Below are 27,530 nucleotides of genomic sequence, written 5' to 3' on the forward strand. Positions count from 1 at the left end.
CATCACTTGACAGTGGAGGAAGACTGGAGAGCTCTCACAGAGGAGCTGAAAGAGGCCATCTAGAAGACCGTGATGCTTTTAGCAGCCAACCTGCTCAGTGCGATTTTTCCTACCCTGGAAAATTTTTTAGTCCTGAGCCTCAGTGTATAAAAGCAGGGATGTAGCCCTCCTAATGCTGTTACTATTAATTATATTTGTTGTATGTGTTGCTTGCCTCTAGCTCCTGTCAGCCTCTGCAAGCATGGCCAAGAGTCACACCTGAGAGAGGCCATAATCTCTGAAAGACCACAGGTCCCCCATCCCTGAGGTAAAAGATAATCCCGTCCTCTCAAAAGCCAGTCATGGCACACAAGCTGGTTTTAGACTAAATGGGAAGTTATCTTTTTGAATATAAGAGTGTGGGCAGAGGGAGGGCCTGTGAGAGCCTGAGGCTTGCACATGCAACACAATGCAATGGTCTAATACTGTGCATGAACCAAGCGTTGGATCTTCTAAGGCAGACCTTTCCAAACTTTTCATGTTGGTGACACACTTTTTAGACATGCATTATTTTGCTACACAGTAATTCAGTTTTATTAGCAAACCGGAGGTTAAACTAACCCCTTTCCAGCCCCAGAAGCATTCAGCCGACACATCTGCACACTGCAGCTGACACACTAATGTGTTGCGACACAGTGTTTGGAAAGCTCTGTTCTAGGGCACTGGTGGGGCACCAGAAGTTCCTGGACTCCAGCTCCTCTAGTCAGGATGCTCAAGGGTCAGGGATGATGGAAACTGTACAGACATTGGGAGGTCCACAGGTACCCCATCCCTGCTCCAAGAAGACTGAAACAATCAGAAAAGGAAGCATGAAGTGTCTTCTTTTTTTAAAAAAAGACACTACAGACCCATTTGGTGTGCTGTTGGTTTTTCTTTTTTTAACACTTTATTCATAGCATTATTCTGAAGAAAGATTACATCGGTCTTCTGTACAAGTTCTGAACATGCTTCAGTAGGAAAGACAGCTCCATGGGAACACCTCCCCCTCCACCCCAACTGCACCCCCTTCCCCCAAACCAGAGAACTACTGCCACCCCTCAATCCCACTGCGGTGGGGGAGGGGAGGGAACGTTGTGCTCCCCTATACAAAATAACCTTTGCATAGATTATGTTCAAAAGAACCTATTTTACAATGAGAGCTGTACACAGAGAGGCAGGGAAGGGAAGAGGGATTTGATCCAACTCAGAAGCCCACAGAGTCCTCGGAGCAGTGAGGCTGCAATATACATCATTAAAAATGAGACCATCTCTCCTGGTGGCAATGCAAAACATGAGGGCACAACCTTCCCCTTTTCACGGAGTCAACTCTGCTACCTCCTTGTGCCTCAAAAGGGCCCTAAGCTGTGAACGGAATAAACAGGGCGACAATCAAAAGGGAAAGCCAGAGAAGGGGACCCAGCATTTGGTCACTGTCATTTAAAAACCAACCCAGAGGCATTAAAAAAGTAAGAGCTAATTGTGTTATAAATCAGGAGGGCATCCCCTGCGGGTTTCTTGAGGGGAAGGGGCCGAGGGAAAGGATGAAGAGCCCCAAAATGTGATTTTCATTTTAAAAAGGATGCAAGTGCCTAACGAAAGGCTGAACGGAGGCTTCCCAAAGTGGTACTGAACTTTGCGGGGGCCATTCAGTGGCAGCGGGAGCCCTGAAGCGTCACTCAGGGGGCCACACCTCTATGGGGCTGCTCCCCCACCCACTCCATGATCAGCAAGTAGCAGAATTAATTGGGAACAGTGCTGGCTCTGTCACTTCCCCCGCGAGGGAGCAGCTGAGCTACACATCCAGAGCTAGCCAACTTCTGCAGGAGTGTCCCTCGCCCTGCTCTGAGACAAAGCATCCGGGAGGGAGCAGCCACGCCTGCTGCCCTCCTCCCCCTCCTCCTCCTTCAAGTAGTACTCTTAACAGTCAAGTCTGGAATGCAGGGAGCTGTGTGGGGACAGGTGAGCCCCATCGGCTGCCCTCCATGATAACGGGAGGATCGAGAGCAAGGGGTGGGTCGGGGCAGGGGGCTAAAACTGCTTACAGTATGTGCGAGGAAGAGCTGGCCATTGCCCACCCCCCCCAGAGAAGTGACGGCAGAACTTCTCGCGCTGTGGTCACGTCTTGGGCTTGCGGCCTCTGTTACTTAGTGAAGAGGTAACCGGGGCGGCTGGAGAAGGAGCGCAGGAGGGAGATAGCACCCCAGAGCCTCCCCCCGCTGAGGTGGGCACGGAAGCAGGGCCCGTTTTCCTGGTGGGGATGGGGGAGGAGGCCGGCCGGGTGCCGTCACTGGGCTTGGCTGCACTACGGAGAATCCGGTCAGCCGGGCTCCCAGTGCGCCAACCCCGCCCCCGCCCCCTGCCCCGCCCACCGCCCGACTCATAGCACTGGCGCTTGGGCTGTTGGGAGCACTTGTTGCTGCTGGACTCTGAGGAGGACCTCAGGGAGGACTCGGACTCCCCACCCTCTTGCTCCGAGGTGGCCTGGGGAGCGGGTGACCGGCTGCTGTTGCTCACCCGGCTGCCCTTCAGGAAGCAGCGGCGTTTCCGTCGCTGAGTCTCACGCTCCAGTGGTGGGACAAGGCTGCCGGGCCGGAGGCGGGTGGAGCGGGCGGGGGTGTCCCCAGAAGGCTGCTCCCAAGCGCTGCTCTCTGCAGACGAAGCGCCCTCGGGGAGCGCCTGCTTTGGGACAGGCTGCGCTAAGCCCTTGCCACAAGGCTCTGGCTTTTCCTCGCGCTTGAGCAGAGCCAGCCTGGTGAGCGGCCGGGTGTCCTCGCCCTCCGAGGAGCTCTGACCGACGCCCGGCAATGACGGGCCCAGTTCATCCTTTCTCCTCCTCCGTCGCCGCTTGCGGACAGGGGGAGCCGGGGTCTCCTTCTTCTCGGTGGAGATCTCGTGGTCAGAGGGTGAGGTGGGAGGTGGCGCGGCCTCCACACGAGGGGAAGGTGGGTTCTTTGGGGGCCGACCCCTCTTCCGCTTGGGTGGAGACTCAGAAGTTGTGGAACTGAGGGCAGCTTGGGGCGAGGGGTGGGGTGGTCGGGGCAGAGAAGGCAGTGCTTGAATCTCTGGGGAGGCTTCTGCTGCAGAGACAGCTCTAGGGGGAGTAGGAAGGGGCTCACACGCTCCTGCGGAGAATTTGGAAACAGGCTTGGGGGGAGCGGCCAACAGTTCTCGTGCCTTAGGAGCTGGTTTAGAAATGGAGGTGGGTTTGGGATGCACAGGCATTCGGTTCCGCGCCTTGGGGGATACTTTTGAGATAGACGTTGTATTGGGATTGGGATGCAAGTCCAGCGATTCGTGAATCTTAGGTATTGCTTCTGCCACAGCGGTGGGCCTAGGGGACTTGTCCCGCTGCTCCTGCACATTAGGGAGTAGCTCTGTGACCAGAGGATTTGCAGAGGAGGCTGGCAGAACTTCAGAATGAGAAGGCTTTGGAGACACAGTGGGGGCCTCCCGTATCTTGGGGGGGCGGCCACGCCGTCGCTTTTCCACAGGAGAGTTGTTCTCACTACTCTCCGTTTTACCCTTGGGAGACTTGGTCTTGGGTGAGGTCGTCTGGGGCACCTTCTTGTTTAGCATCTTACTTTTGAGCTGGGTCTTGGGCACCTTCTTCTCAGAGGTCTTGCTTTGGGACTGGGTCTCGGGCACCTTCTCGGAGGTCTTGCTTTGGGACTGGGTCTCGGGCACCTTCTCGGAGGTCTTGCTTTGGGACTGGGTCTCGGGCACCTTCTCGGAGGTCTTGCTTTGGGACTGGGTCTCGGGCACCTTCTCGGAGGTCTTGCTTTGGGGCTGGGTCTCAGGCACCTTCTTCTCGGAGGTCTTGCTTTGCGGCTGGGTCTCGGGCACCTTCTTCTCTGAGGTCTGACTCTGGGGGGTGGTCTCCTGGACAGGCTCCGGGAGGGGCTGGAGCAGCCCTGGACTCTGCTGCTCAGAGGACTTGTTCTTGGGGGGACGCCCTCGCTTGCGTTTCATAGGCTCAGCAGAAGGGCTAGTGTGCGCCTCTCCTCTTAGGCCACCATCTCTCTCCTTAGCTGCTGCCCGGCTCTCCAGCTCGATTCTCCGACGGGCAGGCAAGTCTCGCAGCAATGGCAACTCTTTGCCAGAAGGGGAGGAGGGCTCTGGCTCTGACATGCTCTGAGCTGAGCTGTTGCTGGGACTCACCACGGTGCTGTTGGCAGTATCCAACTTGCGCACACGATTACGGCGACGCCGAATCAGCTCTTTCTCCTCCACCACTGTGACCAGCCGCCCTGGCAGCTTGCGCAAAACTTTGGCGGCAGGGCCATCTTGGTCCTGACAGCTCTGCCGGATCTGCACGTCCGCACTGGTTCGACGGCGAGGGGTTTTAATCAGCGGCAGACTCTCATCTGCAGATGGCGCTCCTGAGCAGACAGCAGTATCTGATGGACTCGCCTGTGAGGAGACAGCTGGCAGGCACGCGGCCTGAATTTCAGCCTCTTTGTTTTGGTGCTCCTCCCCATGAAGCTTCTTCACAACAACCCCTTGATCCTGCTTGTGTGACTCCTTGGGGCTCTTGCTTTCACTGCTTGAGACCTCTAGTGTTGGCAATACAGTCTCTCCAGGTGCAATCTCAGGCTCTGGCTCATCTAGGAGGCTTGAAGTGGGACATGGCAAGTCCTCTGCTATGGGAACCTGCTCCAAACCATTTGGCTCCTTGACACAGGGTGGAGCTTCCAGTTGAACAAGGGAGCCAGCAGCTGGCATGGAGTGGTCCAGGGAAGGAAGCACAGGCACCTCAATCTTAGGGGTCTCACTGTCCAACCTGGATGATGCACTAACTGTGGACTCCAGGGGGGTGGCCTCTGAGCTTCTAGAGGTGAATGTCTTAGATGCTGTTCTGTCAGGACCGTCGGAAGGTGCTGCCCCTTGAACAACCTCAGGCCTGCGTGCCTCAAATACAGAGTTCAGTGACTCTTGGACCGCAGTACTGCAAGAGGTGCTCATGTCTGCTTCTTCCTCTGACTTTGGCAGGCTCTCCTTTTGCTCCCTCAATGGTAGGTCTACCTCACAAGCAGCCTCGGGTTGTTTCTCATTAGGTAGTTCCACACTGGCAAGGAGACTCACTGTGCTTGGTGCCTTCTCTTTAGTTGCTGGAACCTCAAGGACAGCCTTCTCAGGGCCAGGTGGTGACTGTGTACTCAACAACTTCTCATCAGCCACTAGCACATCTTGTGCCTGGAAGACTGGTACTTCTACATTTGGGACATTCTTGGAAACATGGGGTTCAGGGGCTGATGGATTGAGCTGGGCACTTTCTTTCTCTTCCTGCTCTTTTAAAACTGTTTTTAAACTGGCCACCTCTCCATCAAGTGCCCGAGGAGGAAGCTGGAGGAGTTGGGCCTCATTTATTGGTACTTCTAACCTAGGAGGGTTGGATGGGAGTTTATCCAACTCACAGGGTTTCTCAGGCTTCTGCAGGCCTGGTCTCACCTCCTTATCCAAGCCAGTATCTATTCTCTGGGGGCCACTTCGCGGCAACTTATCACCAGCAGGCTGGGTTTCTGTCCTTGGAGAGGTTCCTTTTAGCATCCTGTCACCTGCAGCCCCTGAATCTGCCTTCTGTGGAGTAATTGGTAGCAACTTCTCCGCAGCAGACAAGGTCTCTGTCCTGTGGGGATTATTTCTCAAAACCCTGTCACCAGAAGCAGAAGCCTCAGTCCTGTGGGGAGCTGTTTTCGGCACCCTCTCCCCAGTCACTGGGGCCTTAGTCCAGGGCTCCTCTCGGCGGGCCAAAGTTCTGCGGGAGTGCAGGGCAGCCTGGGCAGGCTTCTCCTCCCGCACCAACTCCCTGCGCACAGCAGCCCCTCGCGTGTGTTGAGCTACTTGGGGCAGGCTATCGTCTTCCTCATCCGTCACCATGTGGGAATGCCGGAGATTGGGTACTCTTGCCTGGGGGGATTCCCCATCTCCACTCTCCCCATCCCGCAGCAGGAGGCGGGTGCTACGCAGCCTTTCACTCACGCGGGTGCCTGTCCTCTCTGAGGCTGTGCGGCTTGAACCCTTGGACTTCTTACTCTTCTTGCTGGTGCCTTCCTCAACGAGATAGCTCTCATCCTCATCCTCTGGAAGCTTGAAGACTACCTCATCCTTTGCCTGGTCAATATCTTTGCGGGCAGCTTCTACTTGTTCCTAAGGACAACAGAGAAGGGAGCTTAATAGACAGCCAAAGGGGAACTACTACTGATTTAACAAGTGATGCCAACCAGGCTTGGTCCATTCAGTGGCACCAGAGAGAGTAGGACTCTTAAGAGGCCTGAGCCATCTTCTTCCCCGATAAGACTGAGTACGCAACACCATAACTTCTAATAACAGCTCACAGAAGCTCCTCCTACAAGTTTCTGAGCCTTGGTGTCATGAACATGAAAGACTGCAGTGCATTTGTCTTTAAAAAGTTGCCATCTGACTGAGGAGCTCACCAACTTCAAACTGGCAGATGCAACCAATCAGTCACAGATCATCCCTCCAGCTGTGCTTGCCTGACAAGATACTATGAAGGGGGTGCTTCCAGTCAGGGGTAGGAAATTTACCTCTGCCTGCTTCAGCTCCTCCCGACTGATGTCCTCTAGAGATGCCTCCAGGAAGTTCATGGCGTAACGTTCAATAGGGGTGAGCTGCAAAGGGAAAAGGAACTTCAGAGGGGTATCTGAGGGAAACTGCAGGCCAAGTCAGTCAGAATAGGGGAAAACGTGGAGAGCCAGGTTATCAGGGCGGCTGCAGAAGAGGGGTGGAAGGGAGATGGAATAGGAACTGAAGCTTCTAGAATGATTTTGGCTACCAAGTGTCTTGGAAAAGGAGGGCCTATAGTTCAATGGTAGAGTACGTGTTCTTCATGACTCAAATTCCATCATCTTCAGTTTAAAAAAATCTCTGCTTGAGATTTTGGAGAATTGCTGCCAATCAGAGTAGACAGCACTAGTAGACAGTCTGATTAAGGAAGCCTCAAACATGCACATACCATGGAGGAACAGAACCACCATTCCATCCCCATCTAATTTAGTCTAAAAGTTGATAAGCACTTCCACTTTCTAAAGGGGCACCAAGAAACTGTGTACCTGTTCCACCAGTGAGGCAATCTCCTGCTCAGCTTTAGACATCTCCTCTTCTTCTTCCCTGCTGGGACGATCTTCTGTGTCCAAAGGGATGTTCTCATTGAACTCTGCCAGCTCAGCCACTTGCTCTGCTTTGGCCTGGGTAGCTGCCCGGATGTCTTCAGGGTCTTCTGCCTTGCACAGTGCCTGTGAGTCAGAGATAGCCACAGATGTAAACAAGGACTCTCTTTGTTGGAGGGCCACCACTCTTATTTTCAATATGAAAGCTGAAAGCTTACCTGCTCTAGAATCTGTGTCTGCTTGGTGGCCATGGGGTCCTCTTCATCCTCCTGTGCTACAGCTGAGGCCTCCCCGTCTTTCTTGGCTGGCTCATCTAGGGGCATGTCAAACAGCTCCCGAATTGTTTGCTGAGGAGCACAGAAATAAACACATTACAAACAGACCTTGCAGAAGTGAGCTCCTCATTCTCAGCATACACGTCAGAAACCCAGTTGCAGCAAACTACTTTGTCTGTAAAATGCCATGAGATTCTTGTTTTGCCGTTCTTGCAGCAGACCAACACGGCTACTCCCAAGGATGTCTCAGGATAATACAAGTGTTAAGGAACTCTACATGAGGCTCAGCATCAAAACAGTGGCACTGCAAAGCCAACTGTCCGAAAGGCTATACAAAGCAGATTTCTGCAGGCAGATCTTGACAGATCTGTGTGGTCACCTGTTTGAAATAGGCTGTCGTGAAGTTGCCACCCTCAATAGCCATATCTCCAAGCATCCTCTTCTGATTGGCCTTCTTCAGGATATTTTCCTCCACTGTCCTTTCACTGATCAACCTGTACAAAGCACCAGAGAGTCAACATTCAAGGTACTGCTAGCGTGTACAGCTTCTATATGTTACTGTGCCACCCTATTACAAGTCTCTTTCAAGAAGTGTGTCCTGCAGTCTCTGCAATGGCTAAATAACAACAATTGTACCTGCCCATCTGACCGGGTTGCCCTAGCCACTCAGGGCAGCTTCCAACAAATATCAAGAACTTCCCTATAAAGGGCTGCCTTCAGGTGTCTTCTAAAAGTAGTATAGATTCTATCACTTCCTAAAGAACACATTTCATATGCAAAAAAGCTCCAAGGTTTGGTCCCTGCTATTTCAGGGTAAGGCTGGGAAATATCTCTGGGAAACCCTGAAGAACCAGAGCTAGTCAGTGAAGATAATATTGAGCTAGACTGACTGGGCATAATAATATTACAATAATTTTATTATTTCCAAGTCACCTTCAAAGGTAGCCCCATGTAGAGAGCATTGCAGTAGTCCAAGCAGGAGGTAACTAGAGCATGCACAATTCTGGCAAGACAGTCTGTGGGCAGGTAGGGTCTCAGCCTGTATACCAGATGGAGCTGGTAGACAGCGGCCCTGGACACAGAATTGACCTGTGCCTCCATGGACAGCTATAAGGCTGCACACTTGGTCTTTTAGGAGCAGTGTTAGATCCGCTGTGCCCCAAGAACAGTACTTCTGTCTTGTCAGGATTCAACCTCAATCTGTTAGCCGCCATCCATCTGCTAACTGCCTACAGACACTCACACAGGACCTTCACTGCCCTCACTGGTTCTGATATGAAGGAAAGGTAGAGCTGGATATCATCTTCATACTGGGACACCCAGCTCAAACCCCCTGATGATCTCTCCCAGTGGCTTCATGTAGATGTTAAAAAGCATGAGGGAGAGGACCGATTCCTGAGGCACCCCACAAGTGAGAGCCAGGGGTCCGAACACTCATCCTCCAACACCACTTTCTGGACACAGCCCAGGAGGAAGGAGCGGAACCACTGCGTAACTGCTCCCAGCTCCTCTAGACGGTCCCAAAGGATGTCATGCTTGATGGTATCAAAGGCCGCTGAGAGATTCAGCAGAACTAGGAAACAGTTTTCACCTCTATCCCTAAACCCACCGGAGATCATTGACCAGTGCAACCAAGGCAGTTTCAGTCCCATGATGAGGCTTGAATCTCGATTGGAAGGAATCCAAATGGTCTACATCCTCCATGCGTGCTTGGAGTTGTAAGCAACCACCCGCTCAATCACCTTGCCCAAGAATGGAAGATTTGAGACTGGGCAATATTTGGCCATACTGGCTGGGTCCAAAGATGAAGCGCCTCTTTCAGAGGGTCTGGGAAAGCTCCCTCACAGAGGGAAGCATTCACCACCCAGCGGAGCCCATCACCCAGCCCTTCCCGCTCGTTTTTATAAGCCATGATGGGCAAGGATCAAGGAGACAGGTGGTCGGTTTCACAAGTCCAAGCAGCCCGTCCACATCCTTGGAGGCAGCGGCACAAGGAGCCCAGCTAACCTGTAGATGTGAACATCACGCGTCTGCCCGATACGGTGGCAGCGATCTTGGGCCTGGGCATCCATGGTGGGGTTCCAGTCACTGTCATAGAACACCACAGTGTCAGCACCCGTCAGGTTCACTCCCACACCACCACTGCGCGTTGACAAGATGAAACAGAAGATGCGCTTGTCTGCATTGAAGCGCTCCATCAGTGCCTGCCAGGATTAGAGAAAAATATGGAGCCAAAGAGGAAAGAAATCCAAGACCCAAACTCCTGGTTTTACTTTTGAGCTTTGGGAAGTGTACATAGTTTACAAGCCAGAACTGTAAGGAAGCCAGACCAGTACACAATAATTCCCTTAATTCTGCAATCATAAAAACCAGCTTCTATTTCCCAGATTACTCAAAAAGACACTACATAAAGAAGATGGAGATTCCTTGACTTGCATGACTTTCTTGTCTCATGCCATCCTGTCCCTGCTCTCTCTATAATCCATATTTGCCAAGGCACTTCCTCCTGCCATCACATTGCTACTTGCCAATAATGGCATAATTCTGGCGCAAAATGTAGACAGTAGTACCCAAATCTGGCAATTTCAGGTTTGAACCTTTGCAATCTTTGTACAACCCCCCCCCTCCGATTTCTTTTATCCACCTTTTGATATAATCATCATTACGGCAGCTTACAGACTAAAATACTAAAAAACAAAAAGACACACACAAAACGAACTCAGCAGCCCCTTTGTTCTCTATCAGATGGCAAAAGGCCATGAATGAGCTCCCTTTCATTTGCCCCAAATGCAGACTAGCATTCTCCTGGAGTTTCATGTTTTGATTTTTTTGGATGCACACCTTGACAGACCCATTTGCCAAAGCAGCCTGGACCTCAGGAGTTCTCTGAGCACTTTGTAAGTGGCCACAGGCTGTTACTGCCTACCTGCCGCTGCTCCACACGGGTGCTACCATCCAGCCGCAGGTAGATATGTCCATGATAATTGAGAAACTGCTCCAGCACATCCAGCATGCGAGTCATCTGAGTGAAGATAAGGACCCGGTGGGCACCAGCCTTGAGCTGCCGCAGCAGAACATCCAAAGTCTGCAGTTTCCCTGGAGGGGGAAAAGGGGCCAGAAAGAAAAACTGAGCAAAGGGCAAAGAGTGCCCAGCAGGATAACTGAACACAGTTCACCCTAGCAGCTTTAATGCACAGCACTCCACATTGCCCTGGCTCCTAATTGGCAGCATGCAGGCCCTACCCGGCTACACGTACCACAGTCATATTGGATGAGGCGGAGGTCTGGGAACTGAGTCCGCATGTTGCAGACAATACGGTGCAGGCCGCTTGCACGGGGCGAGAGCTCCTGTCTCAGGGTCTCCTTGAAGACAGCCTGCTGGAGCAGGAGTGATGGGGGCGGGTGAGAGGTATGCATGGTGATAGCAGGAGCCTCCACAGGAGGCATAACAAAGATGAACCTGCAGAGAGAGAAGGGAAAGCTGAGGACAACAAGGGGGATACCATGGCACCTCTGGAGAGCAGAGAGCAGGACTCTTGGGTTCCCTCGTAGCCTTCAAGCTGCAGCTCCCAGGAACACTTTTTTAAAAAAGGTTTTATATGCTTTACTGAAATTGATTTAATAACAAAACATTCTTATATATGGCATATCCAAGTATACAAATAAAAATCTGTTCAATCTTATACAGTCCCTTTCACCATAGCTTCTTACTAAGATACTTAAGACTTCCCGTCACTCCACAGTGCAGTTAACAATTCTGCTATCAGTTATACTTATAGTTATTACTTTGTTCTTTTTATGTTATCTTATAGTTTATTTCACCTTTTTGTACCCATTCTCGTTATTTGTTGTTATTTTACACGGAAATCATTCAAACACTGCCATAGATGCCACACCACTATTTTATTTTTCTAAATGTTTCTTGAACGTGTCCCATTTTGGAATAAAGCTCTGCTTTGTATCACCTCTCAGCCTGTTTGTCATTTGTGCCATTTCGGCAGATTCTAGTAATTTATTCTGCCAATCTAGTTTTGTTGGAACCTTCTCCCACTTCCAGTTCATTGCAATCAACATTCTTGCAGCAGCAGTTGCGTACAGGAAAATTTATTTTACATTTTTTACGTTTTCACACCTTCTATTTTTTGCTGCCACCCCCCCAAAGTTTTACCTCCCCACAAAAAGATGCTACCTCTCAATAATGTCTGTGAGTTCCTCAATTCGCTGCTGTGGCTTCAAGATAGCCTGGGCCAAGGTGTCTGCCCGCTGCCAATGAGCCTCGAGGCGATGGGGGTCCTTTTGCACTTGTGCTGCATAACAGTGTGCATAGCTAGCCCCTCTGTAGCCCTTGGGCTCTACTTCCTGGGCTGGTGCTGCTGCTGGCTCCTCTTCCTCCTCCTCCTCCCTCCAGCGAGGGGGAGCAGGGGGGAAAAGAGTACAAAAGTGTAGCACCTCAGTGCCGTAAATTGGCACAAGGTTGCAGTGTTGCTCATTGAGGCGGAAGAGCCGGTCGAGGCGCTCTTCCTTCTGCTTCTTCCGCTTCTCTTCAAGTGATTCCTGCAGGCCAGAGAGAGTGAAGCCAGTCAGGGAGAACAGAGGCCAGGTCCCTTCCCCCAAGCGGTGATAACAGCCTCTAGGCCACCCTGCTCCTCGATCCCCCCCCCCCAGAGCCCAAGGCCTCCGGCAGGAACTCACCAGATAGAAGGGTGAGCGAGGTGGGGGAGGCGGCTGCCGCCTTGGCCGTGGGGCCAGGACGGAAGGGGGCGGTGGCGGCGTTGGGGTAGTGGAGCGCAGCGTTAACATCTCTGGCTCCTCCTTGGGCACTGTGCTTGAGGCTGTCTGGGAAGTCATAGCTGGGGAGGTGTTGGCGGCAACAGTGACGGTGGCCGCTGGAGTGACCGCAAACGGAGCCGCTATCGGGGGTGTGGCAGCTGCAACTGAAAAAAGAGGGGACAGAAAGGGAATCAGAAGGGCTGCTGGGGAAAAGAGAAGAAACTAAACTCTACTAGAAGATGGTGCTTTGGCATTTCACGTTATCGTTTCCACCAATATCCAGAGCTGATGCTGACTCCCAAGATGGTGAGGAACTCTTCCCAACCCCACAGCTGTCTAAGATGCAGAAATCGCTACGCAAGGTGCTGGGAAACATGCTTACCCAGCTGTTGTTCCAGGCTGGGGCTTGGGGCCTGTACCATTCGCAGCATGGGTCTCACAAGGCCCTGCAGGGAAGCTGGTGTGGGCGCCCTAACTGGCACCAGTGGCTGAGCAGGCAACCTGACAGGCGGCACAGGAGTCATGGGGAGCGGGGCTCGTTGGGCCATGAGGGCTGCTGGGAGACCAGGCAGTGTGGCAGCAGTTGTTGCTGTAGCAGGGCGCAGAGATGGCTGCTGCGGGCCAGGGGACGGGGTCAGCAGGCCATCTCGAGGAGCCTGACGCACAACGATCTTCACCACACCGGAGCTGTTCACTGCTGATGAGGGCACTGTGGGGGCAACAGCAAAGAGAGAGGCTGCACTCCGGCTCTCCAACAGAGCGGTGTCATTTCTAATTATTCCTACCAAACATTTATTTTATGCCAGTGCTGAAGGAGAAGCCTCAATATAGGACCAGGCCATGGCAATTCAGAGAAGGCTTGGGTGGTGGAGGGTTGGACCAATGTAGGGAGCAGGGCAGAAGGAAAGGGAAGTGGAAGGCAGCCAGGGTGGAGCAACAGATGCCATACGAGGGAGGATGAGAACAATATGCTGTTGGGGACACAGAAGGAAGGTTTACTGACCCAAAGGCAAAGTCACCCAGGCCCTCAACCCACAAAACCACATTGCCTTCCAAGAGTGGGAGGGCAACCCCCAGGAATCCAGATACTGACTAACCTTGGGTGGCAGCAATGGGGAGGCTGATAGTTGCTGTGGAAGCCACAGCTGCAGCAGCTGTGCTGGTAGCTGGGACAGGCAGGATGGTGGGAGGCTGGTGGCCTGGCACAGCCTGCACCCCAACTGGGGCCTGCCCAGTCTGCTGAGACATGGCCTGGATCAAAGCAACCTGTGCTGGCTGGCTGATGATGTGGTGCTGCCCCCCGGCCGACACCAGGTGAACTACATTCCCTAGATGGGACAGGAGGGAGAGACCATTAACTACACAGCTACCTGCCTTGCCTGCAGATGGTGGCCAAACTTCCAAGTGCATGTGTAAGCCCTCCTGCAGAGATCCCACCATAGAAACAGTGGGCCTCTATGTCAGGAAAGGCTCTGGAGTTTCCTGTATCCCTCGGGTCACCGGATGCACCACAAAGAGGCATCAGGAGCTTAGAGGGACCGCTCTGACGAAAGTATTTCTTCCACTGTACCCATTTCCTACCAATTCTGGTATTACTACTTCTCTGCATATTCACATTGCAAGGTTTTTATTTTGCATCCAGATCTACGAGGAACATTTTTCAGCGGTGTTTCAAAGGAGGACTCAGGCGATGGGAGTGGAACAGATTATCTGCTGCAGGAGCAAGCTGTGCCAGAGGGCAAGTGGAAAGCTCTCCCATGGAGACCCCGGCACATGGAAAACAAGCCAGTCAAGAGAGCAGAACCCTCCCCCAAAGACAATCATTATGGAAGGCTCAATGAAGTCGTACTGGGCCCGCCCAGCCTACCAACTATTTCCAGTAGCACAGTAGTCTAGCAAGCGACACACTGTGCAGAGCTGCCCATCAGGTTCTGACAGGACACAGAGGAGAAAAGTGAGTTTGGGATAGTGGGATGCTGGGGGGGGGGTTACCTACTTGGCAGCTGTCGGGCTGGCTGAGGCATAGTGACCTGCCGGACCTGTGTACCCGTCAAGGTAAGCTTGTTGCCTTGGATTTGGAAGGTGAGGGGTTTGCTCCCTGGAGCACTCTGCAGGGGCCGGGTGGCCAGCGAGGCAAGCTGCCCAATGCTTACCACTTCGCCCGCTGCAGTGAAAGAAGATACTGGTTAGGCTTGGGAGATGATCAAACTGTGCTGCCTCCTTCCCAGCGGTCTCTCCATACTTACAGGGCAACCGTGCCTGCATATCCGGGGACAGCAGAAGCCTTTGCTGAAGGGCTCCAGCAGTTGCAAAGTTGTAGCCTGGCAAGGCGGGCACAGCGGAATGGATGTTCACGGGCTTCATCATGCCTCCTATGGCGCTTGTGCCCATGGTGCTGGTTGACTGCTGGGCTGTAGCAGCTGGACCCAAAGTGTTGGTGGGTGGCAGCTGCTGTCCAATGGGGGAAACACCCACGGTGCTGATGGGCGGTGGCGGCTGCCCCACAGAGGACACACCCAAGGTGCTGATGGGCAGAGGTGGCTGCCCCATGGGAGGGACACCCAAGGGGCTGATGGGCTGGGTGTTGATGGGCTGCTGCTGCCCCAAGGACGTGATGGCTAAGGTGTTGATGGGCTGCTGCTGCCCCACAGGGGCTGGCAGTGCACCAGGTTTCAGCGAGGAAGATGGTGTGGTGGTGGTGGTGGGAATAGGAGATGGCTGGAGGAGGGGTCGGGGAGCATTTGGGACCAGCTGAGCTGCAGTCATCGCCACAGGCAGGACTGTGGAGAAATGGGAAAAGATTACAGATTTGTAGTGTCTCCTAGTCTAGCCCTGGTCTCATTTAAAAAGAAGAAAAGGAAGAAGCCATTGTTTTGTTCCCAGTGGCATAAAAGCAAACTTTTCTCACTATATCTCTGCCTTTACTAACCCTTCCAAGCAATACCCTCTTCTCTCTCATTCAGATGCAGGATTGAAATTGTTCCAACACACAAAATGGGCACATTTTCCCCCTGCAACTTGCAAGGGCTACTAGCTTAAAAACCCCTTTTTTTGATAGCGAGAGATTTGACACCCCAGTACAGAATACTTGTATGCCAGAAAGGTAGATACGTTTCAGGCAGTAAAAATTCTTAGTACATCACTGTAGAGAAGAACTTGAGATGCCAGGGCTCAATTGAGAAAGTGAATTAGCTCCCAGCCCCCTTTCTTCCCTCCCCATTACCACTGCTTTGGGATCTCTGAATCTTACCCTGTGGAGTAGAGGCCTGGCCTTGCAGCAGAGCAGCAGCTGTGTTGTTCTGGCTCAGCGTAGGCACTAGAGTCTGGGTCTGTGGTCTGATGGAAGGAGGCACTGGTATTGACATGGTCACTGGTGAGGAGGGCAAAGGGCTGGGCATGGGGAGAGAGACCACAACAGGGAGTGTGGGGGGCTGCACTGGTCCTGGCAAGACTGGGCCCGGGTGTTGGATGGGGGCCAGAGCAGGCGTCAGTGTCTCTGGAAGGACAGGGGCAATGGGCTTTTGCAGAGGGGTTGTGGGACGAGGGCTGTTCACCAGCACCACAGTTCGGTTCTCCGGCTTGGGCACTGGCTGCAGCATCCTGTGGGTAGAGAGACCGATTTAGAACTAACACACTGGAAATACTCTTCTCACAAAATCTGTGTTCTCTACAGCAAAACCCCTATTAGGCGAATCTCAAGCACAACTACTTTACTTTCTCTGCCTTAGCCAAAGGAATATTCTGAGTCAGGATCCTGGGAAGTCACTAAGGTGAGGGCTTTGCGATTGGTCCATATTCTGCCATGCAGCTAGGAAGAGGCAAAACCTGATGTCAGCCTCTTCTCTGTGCTAGAAGGCTTCCTGCATTCTCCAGCATCGACAAATCCAAGGCCAAGATAAAATGCTTAATGCTGCTTTTCTAATACTAGCAGCAACATTATGGGGTGTGCAGACTTTGGACAGCAAAGAACAAAGACGGTTTTAATGTTTGATGTTTTGCTGTAGTTTTATAATTTATTGGAAGCAGCCCAGAGTGGCTGGAGCAACCCAGTCTGATGGGTGGCATATAAATAAACATCATCGTCATCGTCATCATAATCATCAAACCACTGCTGGAAGCTGCCCACTATTGAGAATGAGAAGAATCACAGGTACCTGTTAACTTTCATCTTGACAGGCTTAGGTCTGGGAGGAGGGTCTGGGGACTCAGCAATCTCTTCAATCAGTTTCCTTGTCACCTTCCACTTGGGCAGGAATGTGTCTGTCTCATAACGGGACACACGGCCCTCCAAGTTGATCAGATCGAAAATGCCCAAGTCCGCATGCTGTAAGGAGCAAGGCCCATATGCAGGAAATAAGCACAGTCCCAATTATAGGGTCTGGTTACCCTGGGTACTTACACATACCCCTTCTTGCCCCAAAGACAAATGATCTCTCGCCCAACCTGGAGCATTTAGATGGAGCATCTCCCTCTCCTACTAGACCAGAGAGAGAACAAACTTGCCTTGAAAGGGTTGTTATCAAGGGCATGGAGGATGAGGGAAGCTGTGTTGAAGCAGATGCCTTCTGTGATAAATGGCGAGTGGATTGGCCGTGGGTCAAAGAGGTTGGGGTGGTTGCAGACTTTGCGGAGCTGCATCAGGATGTTGATGACGCTCATGAAGTGCCCCGTTGCCAATGTCTCCTTGGTGCTAAAAGAGAAACCAGCCACAGGGTGAGCCAGACTCAGAGGTGCCAAGCATCAGAATAACAGCTGCTGATGTTAAAGAGGAATGGCATAAAGGATGGCTTGTCCAGTGCTGAATAACCAAAGCCAGAGAATAAAACACTGGGCTCATCCTCCAGAGCTCCTGCCCACCAGCCCTCTAAGATCCTTGCCACTGAGAGCCAAGCAACCCCTAGTGCAGCACCCCATCCCTCCCTCCCCCCAACTAGCTTTCTGTACTTACGTAGCCTGGGCCATGAAGTCATCGTAGAGATAACGCTGGCGCTTGGAAAGCCGACACTTGATGACATGTTCGTATTTCTTTGGCATTTGCTTCTCTACATCCACTTTCACCCTCCGCAGCAGGAAGGGCCGCAGCACCTGGGGAGGTGGAGAGAATCAATTCCCATTCGCCTTCCAACCATGCCAGCTGCTCTCTGTACCCTCACCCCCACCCCGCTCACCTTGTGTAGCCTTTTCACCAGGTTCTCATTGTACTCCTGGCTGCCCTCAATCATGCCCGTCAGTGGGTTGGAAAACCACTCCTTAAACTCGCGGTGGGACTGGAAGACATGGGGCATCAGGAAGTGCATGAGGGACCACAACTCCATCAGGCTGTTCTGGAGAGGAGTTCCGGTCAGAAGAAGCCGCCTCTGACTGGAACAGGAATATGACAGGACAGTGAGAACCTCTGAGAGGGAGGCGTTGCCCCACCCTGTGCCCCGATCTCAAGCCCCCCACCACACACACCCTCACCTGTTGAAGTTTAGCAGAGACTGCCAACGCTGAGACTTGAAGTTCTTAATGTTCTGAGCCTCGTCCAAGATCAGATACTTCCAATTCTTGCGTCGAAAGGCCTGGTGGTCCTGCAGTACCAGCTTGTATGAGGTGATGCAGATATGAAAGGCATTGGGCTTGGTCCAACCCTGAGTACAGACAGTGAAGGCTTACAATTGTGACCAATAATGCAAGAGGCACCTAGCTCAACAGCTGTAGACCTGAGGCAGGGAACTTCCAGCCCTCTCTGAGTTTCTTATTTTGATAGTTATTTAACAAAATTTATATACGACTTGATTGTTAAAAAAAACACAACTTGCAAGCATTTCACAAAGATAAAAAACACATTAAAAATACTGATAGAAAGCAATTAGAAACAATGTTTAAAAACATTCAAAAGAGATATAACACATGAAACATTCTACATGTCTGAATTGGCTTGGGTAAACAAAAATAATTTAAGCAGGCGCCAAAGAGTGTATAGAGGAGGGTCCTGCACTACTTATTTAAGAACAATACTGATCTAAGAACCCCTTAATTCAGCCTTAAATGCATTCCAGACTATTATCAGGTAATTTGGAGACTAAAAATAACTAAAATTCTTTAATATCTCTACTTAGGGTTTCCCTACCTTATGTTTCCTGGAGTACCAAAGAATTGAGCCACCAACATGTCTTATTCAGAGAATCATAGAAAAGTAAAGCTGGAAGGGACCACAAGGATCATCTAGTCCAACTCCTTGCAGGGCAGGAATTTTTTCCCCAACATGGGGCTCGAACCCATGAGCCTAAGGTTAGGAGTCTCCTGTTCTACCAACTGAGCTATAGAGGTGGGCTTCATATTCCTTTGTCGTGTGCCAGCAAAGAAATACTATAGCATGATTTGCCCATGTTTCACCAAGTGGTTCCCCCCCCTCCCCAAAATGAATAGACACACAAATATAGTTACATACAATACAAATCAATTCTGGAGTACAACTTGTGCCTCTTTTTACAATATGAGGTAATCTCTATCTCCTGGACTCATATGACACATACTATTTCAATACTTTCTTTCTGTGCTTTTGGGAAATTATGCTAGCTATATGTCTTCTACTGCGAGCCACATACGGATCAGAGACTGCATTACAATTACCCACAAACATCATCTCAGTTTCCTTAAAACAGATCTCTTATTAGCACAGCGTGACCACCAAACCTAATTTAGCACCATACAGTACATACTACCCAAAATAATGCTAATAGTATAGTTTCCCACTTTGTAGACTAGCCACCCTTTTTGATTTACTTAGAAACAGATGGTGGGGGAGGGAAATCTTTTAAATATTTTATCAAAGGACCCATAGAAGTAAGAATGTTTCCCGGAGGAAAACAATACCCAACATTACATTTTTTCAACCACAGACCCCCCCTTTTTTTTGCTTATCTGGAGGTATAAAACCATTTACATGGTGAGACACGAAACCCATCTCTGGTCCCAGCTGCAAAGCCTGAGTTCTCTCACCTGCCGTTTTAGCTTACGCTCCTTCTGTGCCCCGTAGTAGGTGAGGATCTTGAAACTGGGGCACCAGCGCTTGATCTCCATCTCCCAGTTCAGTATCACGCTGGTGGGAACGATGATCAGGTGGGGGCCCCAGCTGCCTACAGGAGCACACAAGCACAGCAGAGAAGCTTCCATGACTCTGGAGACCAAGGCTGCCTCTGTGCCTCACTCCTCAGCCACATGCCCTCCCCTGAGCAAATCCAGCTCTCTCCCCTCCAGAGCTTGCTCTCCATAGCCCATTTGTCCCCAGAATGGAGCTGTTAAAGCCAAGCTGCCAAAGGGAACAGTGACCACTAAAAGCACTGAGAGCATGAATTTTGTTACTCCACATCTTAGGAGGTTTAAGATGCCATCTACTGCTTCTAGCAAGGAGCCCATCCTCACCCTCCGTTCTCTTCTCAAAGTTCCTGACCCACCCTTTTCGCAGGCCAGATGCGCCAGCAGCGAGATCGTCTGGATTGTTTTGCCAAGCCCCATCTCATCCGCCAGAATACCATTGAGTTTCTTCTCATACATGGTGACCAACCAGTCCAGACCAATGTGTTGGTATTCTCGCAGTGTCCCACGCAACAGATAGGGAATAGGCGTCTTAACCTACATGGGAGAAGGGCAATATAATTTGCCTGCTTTATTCCAGTGCAATCCCCTGCAGATTCCCTCTGACTCACCTGCGTAGTATCCAAGGTATAACCTTTGGGTTGCAGGCTTTCCGCTGCAGCTGCTATGTCTGTGATCTCCTTCTTGGGCCCTGGGGCTGGAGTCGAGTCATTGTCTCCCTCGCCACCACGATCCTCATCCTGCTTCAGAAGATACTCAACACCAAAGTCCTCCTCCTGGCTCACAGAGGCTTCTTCCTCCCCGCCTTCCATGGCATCCTCTTCTTCACTTTCATCCTGCTCACTCTCCACCTCTTCTGTGGAATCTGAAAGAACTAGCAATGTCAGGACAAAAAGCAGCTGGCAATTTATTGCTATCATCTTTAAATCAGTGCCTTACAAACTACACTGCTCTATACAAGAAATCATTTGTTATGTGCCACAAACGCCATCAAGACAAATGCAGCATGTTAAGTTGTTTTGGGGACAAACATTTCTTCAAAAATGAAGTCTGATCCCAAGACTGAGGCAAATACTTGAGGCAAATACTTTATAGCTGAATACCTTCAGCTATAAAGGGAAGATAATACAGTGGTACCTTGGTTTTCGAACGGCTTAGTTCATGAACTTGGAACCAGAATGCTGCAAAACTGGAAGTAGGTGTTCCAGTTTTCCAAAAGTTGTTTTTAAAAGTCTGGAACGGATTAATCTGTTTTACATTACTTTCTATGGGAAAACGCGCCTTGGTTTTGAAAGCTTTGGTTTTGGAACAGACTTCCACAACAGATTAAGTTTGAGAATCAAGGTACCACTGTAATTACGTTTAAGATTCAATTACTTTCCAAAGTTACAAGACCCATTCCCTTCCTTTATACCTGACTGGCTACTGCTGTCTTCTTCCTCTGACTCCTCCTCATACTCAGAAGTGCTGGGCTCTGAGGCCTCGGATGACGTGTCCGACTCCTCCATTTCAAAGTCTGAGGTATAGGCGCCAGCGTATTTCTGCAGCAACTCATCCATGGGCAGCTCACCTGCCAAAGCGAAAGAAAGCGCAAGATTATGCCCAAACACTAAGATAGATAGTTCTCTTCTCTGATCCCTGTTCATATCCTGTTGAAGTGGCCCTCTGGTTCTGTAACTAGCTACAAATTAGAACAGAGGGTTCCATCTTGGAAACCCCAGCCTAGGTTTTGGGTTCAATGACTTGTTATCATTTCTGAGCTCACCAAACCTTGTCCATCAGTTCAAATCAGTCCCCTTTTAGACTTATGTTGGCAAAACTGCTTTATCTTCCCATGGTTGTGGAAAGAAATGGAAATAGACATAGTGCAACCAATATAGGCCCAACTCAGTTCACCAACAAGTAAGGTTGGTCTACTAAGTCAGATTACAGGTTCTAGGGCAACTGGAAACACTTGGGGGTAGGGCAAGAAATACAATACTGAGTTGGGGCAGGTGCTTACCCTGGCCCTACGTCCCTTTAAGAGCAGAAATTCTGGGAACGATGGTTCACAGACCTAGCAGACATTCGGAAACACAATTTAGTAATAAAGCGAATAGTGTTCAGGGCCCAGGGAATGAAAGTCCTGACCCCCATTTGCCACCCCAGCCACCATCTGCTTCCGAACCTTCCTTGGCCAGCTCATCCAGCTCCTGGCTGTGATCCACATCTCCTTCCAGCTTTTCTTCTGCATCTATTGTTTCCTCTTCATCTTCAGCTACAAGAGGAAGGATGCCCTGTGTTACTGCATGAAAGGATTCCAGCGCTGGTCCCTGCCTCAAGTTTCCAACATGCTCAGTCAACCGCAGACCCAAAATAACAGGCTCACCTTCCTCCTCATTGGCAGTGAACTCCTCATCCTCTTCATCGGGCTTCCAGGGTTTTTTATTCCTCTGAGTAACGGGCTTTGGCTTCTCCTGCCAAGTATGAGAAAGGGCTTTCAGACCAAGATGGGAGGCCTTTAGCAGTGCATGTGCATGTTACAGAAAGCAGGACAGAAATCTGGCAACAAGTATTCTCAACTAACTTAATCTTTCCTGCTATCTACAGCTAGGCCCTTGCCTGTCCAGGCCCAGCCTGATCCATTGCCTGACTGTGTCCCTTTCCTACCTGCTGGTGATGCCCATTGAAGTGTGACTGAATGATGGTCAGAATTCTGTAGCTGCATATTCTAAGTAGAGTTCCCTATGCATCTGAACCCAAGACTTGCCCATAAACCAGCAGCACACCTTTAACTTCTTGGAAGTCTGTTTTTCGTCCTGCTCCTCTTCCTCTTCACTGTCACCCTCCTCCTCTTCATCATTTTCAGAACTAGAGGCACAAGGGGGCACACTGAAGGAGTTCTCCAAAATTTGGGGTGGCAGTGACTGCAGCAGCTCTTCCAGGGGCAGTTCACTCTCCTGCTTAAGCAACTCAATCTCCCGTTGCTGAGTCTCTGAATCATTCCCTTCCTGCTGCTCTTCTACTTCAATAGTCTCCTCATCATCCGACTCGTCATGGGGCTGAAAATCCCCATCTGCCAGAGAAGGAAGAGGGGAGTGGTCAGACACAACTCCTTGGGGCTTACACAGTCTCTCCTCAAAAGAAGCACACATTACAATTCTACCATGTTTGGTTGGGCAGGAGGAGGGAATGGGTATGGAAGTTTTCCCCCTGCAATTACATTCATAGGATGTAAGCCATATAGGGATACCTGTGTTGAGCTAGCCCTGGATGGGCTGGGCAGTTTCAGAGAAAAGGGTTGAGACTTTTAAGTTCTGACCTTCATCCTCAGTGAGGTGACTGGGGTGCGGTGGGCTAGAGGCAGTAGAGCCCGCATGGGAGCCACCGGTCTTGCTGGGAACTGGAAAGGTCTCATTGAGGCTCTGGGTCAGTAGGTCCGAGTATTTCTCTGTCTGGCCCACTATGAAGTCTAGCTGCAGGTCCAAGGCTTTTTTCCGTTTCTCCTCCAGACGTGATTGTTGCTTGAATTGCACAACCTGAGGAAAAAAGAGTTTGGCGGGCAAGTCTCCAAGTTCATTCCTGCAGAATGTGCTGTGCTAGAACTTGCTCTTGAGTTAAAGGCAACATGGGCAAAGAGCTACTATCTTCTGTAAGTCTTCAGTAGCCCTGTGCACACAGTGCCACTCTTTTCTCTGCAATCTTAACCTTGCAAATTTTTCCAAGCTATTAAAAAGCACTTTGTTACTCATGTAAAAGCAAGAAACCCCAATTTAGTTATTTGGAACGGTAACTCCAATTACAAGTAATAAAAGCAACTGATGTTTTGAGACAGAGCAGAACGATTCATTTCACTGCTGTAGGAAGATAAACAAGAGTATAATTTGCCTCACCTTTTTAATATGAATGCAGAAGTGAAGAATGAATGAGAATGGACATAAATATACAACAGACAAAACCTCCAACTAACTGCATGCTTTATGTGTTTGAAATTCTGCTTTGTTATACTTTATGTATTTTGTCTAAATGAAGTCATTCATATGTGTGTGTATGCATGTATGTATACGCATATATTAATTAGAGAAATTCCACCAACAAACTATGAAGGCAAGATTCAATCAACCCTTCTATGGATGAATCCACAGTATTTTTGATTAGGCAGAGTAGAGGCAACCAGCTCCAGACACCTGGCTCAAGGTGTGGCTCCTGTATTCAGGAGCAAGGCCTGCATGCTGCTTTTATGATGCCAGACAGGTTCCTCACGTACCTTCTCTACGTTGCTCCAGAATTGCTTGACCTCTTTGGCGATGGACGAGGCAATACGGCGCAGCTTGGCCTGCTCCTCCCGTTTGGCTCGTTCTTCTTTTTGCTTCTGCTCTTCGTGGTGTCTGATCACCATGCGCACCACCTGCAAGCAACAAAGGAGAGAAGGATCATGTTAATAATCAAAAGTCTTCACAGATTTCCACGGCTCTAAACAGTCCTTCCTAAATCTGGGTTGTAGGGAAGAGCTAGCTCCACTTCACTAAAGTGGATGGAAACCCTAGGGACAGACATATTATATTGCTTTTCTACAACAGCACAAGCCACAAGCCTGAGGTGTTACAAAAGTGCACGATTACGAAATGCCCTTAAACCCAGAGACTGGAATGCATGAGTGAAAACTGACTGAAAGAGATGGGTTAAATGTTTGGAGATTGGCAGCTGTTTCCATCGAACTCACCTTCCTCGCAACACCCCTCTTCCATCGGCGCTCTTGGGCAAAGTCAGCAGAGAGCCACTGCATCTCCTCGCAAAGATAATCCCAGTGCACTTTGGGCCGGACTGGCTCAGGCACCTTCGACAGCCGTTTCATGGACCAGAACCCTTCCTTCTTCATTTCCGCGATGCGGTTTTCAATCTCTGCCTCCTGGAATACATCCCCCAAGTCAGTTAGCCCAAAACACTATATCCCTGTGAACTGCAGCTTGGAAGGACAAACTAAACAGAATGTTAACTTAGATTGTGTATGTTCATGCCCAACTCAAGAGGGCAGAAGGGGCCAAATGATCCCTGGACCATGCGTGGCTTACATGCTTGGCCTGCTCAGCAATCTCCGCGTGTGTCTTGTCCCACATGCTTGCAGGGTCCGGGGAGGTGTACATCCCGGGCGACACAAGGGCTCTGTTCTGTGTCTTGGGAACATCAAAACCTGGGTGACTGTCCAGCGAGGAGTCGTGGGTGAGATGTGGTGGTGAGATGCTGCCAGTTGAGGCAGGTGAGCCCGAGGAGGCTGGTGACACTGGGTTACTGCCTGTCATTCTGTCCGATGCAGTCTGAGATGAACAAGAGGAGACAAACGAGGGTAGAAAATTATTACAGCAGCCTTAATGGAACCCAACAGCTCTGGGGAGCTTGTCTAGGTAGAGCATCAGAGATCTCACAGATGCTCTTTGTAGTACAATGATCATCCACATACTTCACTAAAGCAGTCAAAATTCATTCTGAAGACCCCTAATGAATTACAGTGCTTTGAAAAACTGTAATCCAGTAAGCGGCCTCAAAACACAGGGCCTTACACTGGGATTCCCCTCACCTCCAACTCTACCTGTGGTTGCAGCGCATGTTGCTGTTGGGGAGGACTGCTCTGCATTTTAGTTCTCTCTTGCTCTTTGCCTCTCGTCCCAACAGCTTCGTTTGCGGTTGCAGTGCTGGCTTCCTGCTCCAGTGCATGCTCGGAACCGGCCTCATTCTGGTCAGCCAGCCACTGGGACGAGCCGTCCAGCTCCTGGGTTCCTTGGCAGCCCAGCCTGCGCTCGGGACTGCCTGTCTCAGAATTATCTAGAGATTCATGAAGAGGAATCAGTCGCATTGTGATCAGAGCCAGACTGAAAAGAACTGAAAGACACCCACTCAAGAACAAGCTAAAGGAAGATTTTCAGAGGAAGTGAAATTAAACGTCAAAATGACATTAGCATGCCCTCTGCCTACAATTTTACTTTCCTTTAACACAAAGTAAAGCACTAAAAATTAAAGAAGGAAAGTAATGCACCTTAAAAGCAGCTATTAACTAAAGAGCATAAATGTAAACCAAACAGTTCCCAGCTGATCAAATCTCATTTCTCACTAGGTGCTTTTCAAAAATGAAGCTGTGAGTATAAATATGATTTGATTAATGATTACAGTGAAGGGAGGAGGGGTTCTTTTTTCCCTTTTTGTTGCTGTTGCCAAAATCAGGGGAGCCCCAGAAAAATTTGCTTGGGAGCCGGATCAGGCCCCCCCAAACTGGGGGTTAGCCTCTCCCAATTTACGATATACAAGAGATCTGGTGGCAGAACCCAGTAGAAAATTAATATATCCAACACAGTAGCTATCAAAAACACAACAGCATTAGAAAATCTCCGTTGCTAAGTTTGTACACACAAGCAAACATTTTCTGTTACAGAATAAATGTTTGGGTAATGTGAAAAAATGTTTTCTCTCAAAGTTTGCATTTAAAACTTTAATATTTAGACACAAAAGATGTAAACCCTGCCTACAAGTAGAGGATTCCCCTATCTTCCTCCACTGGATACATATTCTACTGTTTAGTACTAAATGCCTAGACTTTCCAAAAATTTCCAGGGGAGCTATGAACAGATACTGTAAATTTTATTTCATTCCTTTGAGCTGCTTTTTATATCCCTCCATCATATCTCAACAAGCAAATTAAGTTTAGTTGTGGCCTAGCCAGATTCCAGTACATAATAAATTCTGGCCCATCAATATAGATGTTGGTGACAGAAAAAGCATTTTGAAAAGAAAATAAATCCAACACTGAGCTCAGAAAAACAGCCAAAGATTTAGATTTGCTTGATGTTCCTGCTTAAAACCCTGTTGCCAATTCCCCAATGGTATTCAGTTTCACCTGTACCTGCGTGAGCTGCGAACTCCTCTTGCTTGTCAGGCTGAACTTCCAGGGTTTCGCTTTCCTGGGGAATACTACACCTGAAAAAAGATGGAACCGTTAGTCCAGAGAACATTTTGTGTGTGCGCGCGTGTGGTAGATGCACAGCAACCTATTCCTTTAGGTAAGGATCATTCAAACTTGCTCTTGGGACCCTGAACGACTCTGCCAAAGGGTAGATCAAACCCTGTCTCTCTTTTATTGTTACGCAGACAGCATGGGAATAGCCGGCCCACGGGTTGCGGTGGAGAGTTTTACTGTATGCACCAGCTACCAAATTCAAGCCTATGAAAAGAGGCAGGAACCTGTTTGGGGTGCGGTTTGGTGAACCACTAGAATTATCGCACTTTCCCATCCACTTTACGGATTCTGAGTTGTCTAGCAGTGTCCTTTTCACTCACGCCCATGCCTAGGTATCCAGAGCCCAAAATCTTCTCAGTATCTGGGGCTACCCGGCTGGATGAGTGGAGTATAAATAATAAATTATTTTTATTTTGCTTCCTATGTACCCACCTTTGCTTCAGAAGCGTCAATATTCTGCACGTCACCCTCATATCATTATCCCAGGGAAGTTTACTTCCCTTCTTGGCTTCATTCTTTTGAGAGAGATCTACAACCCATTCATCCTGCAAGCTGAGATTTTGCAACTCAACTCTATTGCTATAGCGTCCTATTAACTCTCTGCTTCTATAGCTCAATTTTGTCCCTAGCTCATAAATAACCCACTATCTCCCAAACCTTTTGTTCCTTCCCTCTCACTCCACACTTAACCCAGTTACCTTGTAATTCTACCTCCCTGGCCTGACCCTGCTGCCTCCATATCCTGCTTCAGCCTCTCAGCCAGCCCCTGCCCTTCTACTTCCAATCCTGACACAGCCTCACCCTCCACATGCTGTGCCAGCCTCAGCGCCCTCTGTTCAACCTGCCCCAGAATGGAACTAGTCTTAACAGAACTCAATGGAATAGTATCAATGGGACTTTCAGCCACCTTCACTCCCTTCACATGCAAACCAGTTGGGCCTTCGCCCCACATTGCCCGCCTCATGGCATTGTACCTTTTAATTGCAATTCCCATTACCCCATCCCGCCAATCTTTCAACTCTTGCTTTCCTGTTAACAGGCCTGGACTTCGTCTCTCTGCCATAGAGTCAGGACTGTCTGCTTTTGAGCCACGAACTGTTACAGAGAGTCGAGACACTGTCTGCTTAGATCCCAACACGTCCTTCAGCCAGTGTACGTTGGCTGATTGGCTTGTAAGCCCATACACCCTTCTTCCCATCCCAGACACTGGTGGCTCAGGACTTGGTCCTGCTGACTTTACTGCTCCCTGACCTGTCACCATCATGTTTATTCGTT

General features: G+C 50.0%; 1 protein-coding gene across 1 annotated transcript; it reads right to left on the reverse strand.

The window, feature by feature from the left end:
- Window positions 1-890: 890 nt before the first annotated feature.
- On the reverse strand, window positions 891-26,877 carry SRCAP (Snf2 related CREBBP activator protein). Its single transcript, XM_083581839.1, has 34 exons — window positions 26,688-26,877; window positions 26,142-26,215; window positions 24,825-25,069; window positions 24,322-24,564; window positions 23,973-24,158; window positions 23,517-23,657; window positions 22,572-22,788; window positions 22,039-22,325; window positions 21,639-21,726; window positions 21,438-21,527; window positions 20,685-20,840; window positions 19,882-20,135; window positions 19,630-19,807; window positions 19,175-19,311; window positions 17,651-17,820; window positions 17,359-17,551; window positions 17,139-17,275; window positions 16,694-16,880; window positions 16,345-16,514; window positions 15,441-15,790; window positions 14,437-14,970; window positions 14,187-14,354; window positions 13,288-13,518; window positions 12,573-12,899; window positions 12,113-12,354; window positions 11,610-11,974; window positions 10,678-10,880; window positions 10,347-10,516; window positions 9,428-9,624; window positions 7,800-7,914; window positions 7,364-7,492; window positions 7,089-7,271; window positions 6,564-6,647; window positions 891-6,165 (listed from the first exon to the last, which is right to left on the reverse strand). The coding sequence occupies exons 1-34, from the start codon at window positions 26,726-26,728 to the stop codon at window positions 2,134-2,136; spliced, it is 10,524 nt and encodes a 3,507-aa protein (XP_083437965.1). The 5' UTR covers window positions 26,729-26,877; the 3' UTR covers window positions 891-2,133.
- Between the last annotated feature and the right edge of the window lie 653 nt (window positions 26,878-27,530).

Source organism: Podarcis filfolensis (assembly GCF_964270895.1).
Source record: "Podarcis filfolensis genome assembly, chromosome: 13".
Taxonomy (NCBI): domain Eukaryota; kingdom Metazoa; phylum Chordata; class Lepidosauria; order Squamata; family Lacertidae; genus Podarcis; species Podarcis filfolensis.

What these genes read in the sequence shown, in the direction of transcription:
- SRCAP (XM_083581839.1), bottom strand. Translation starts at nt 26,728, where the DNA reads ATGAGGGTGACGTGCAGAATATTGACGCTTCTGAAGCAAAG. An exon ending in GCATCTGGCCTGCGAAAAGG is followed by an intron (nt 19,312 to 19,629) that starts GTGGGTCAGGAA and finishes GTGCTCCTGTAG; the next exon opens with GCAGCTGGGGCCCCCACCTG. An exon ending in TCTCTGCTAAACTTCAACAG is followed by an intron (nt 17,552 to 17,650) that starts GTGAGGGTGTGT and finishes TTCCTGTTCCAG; the next exon opens with TCAGAGGCGGCTTCTTCTGA.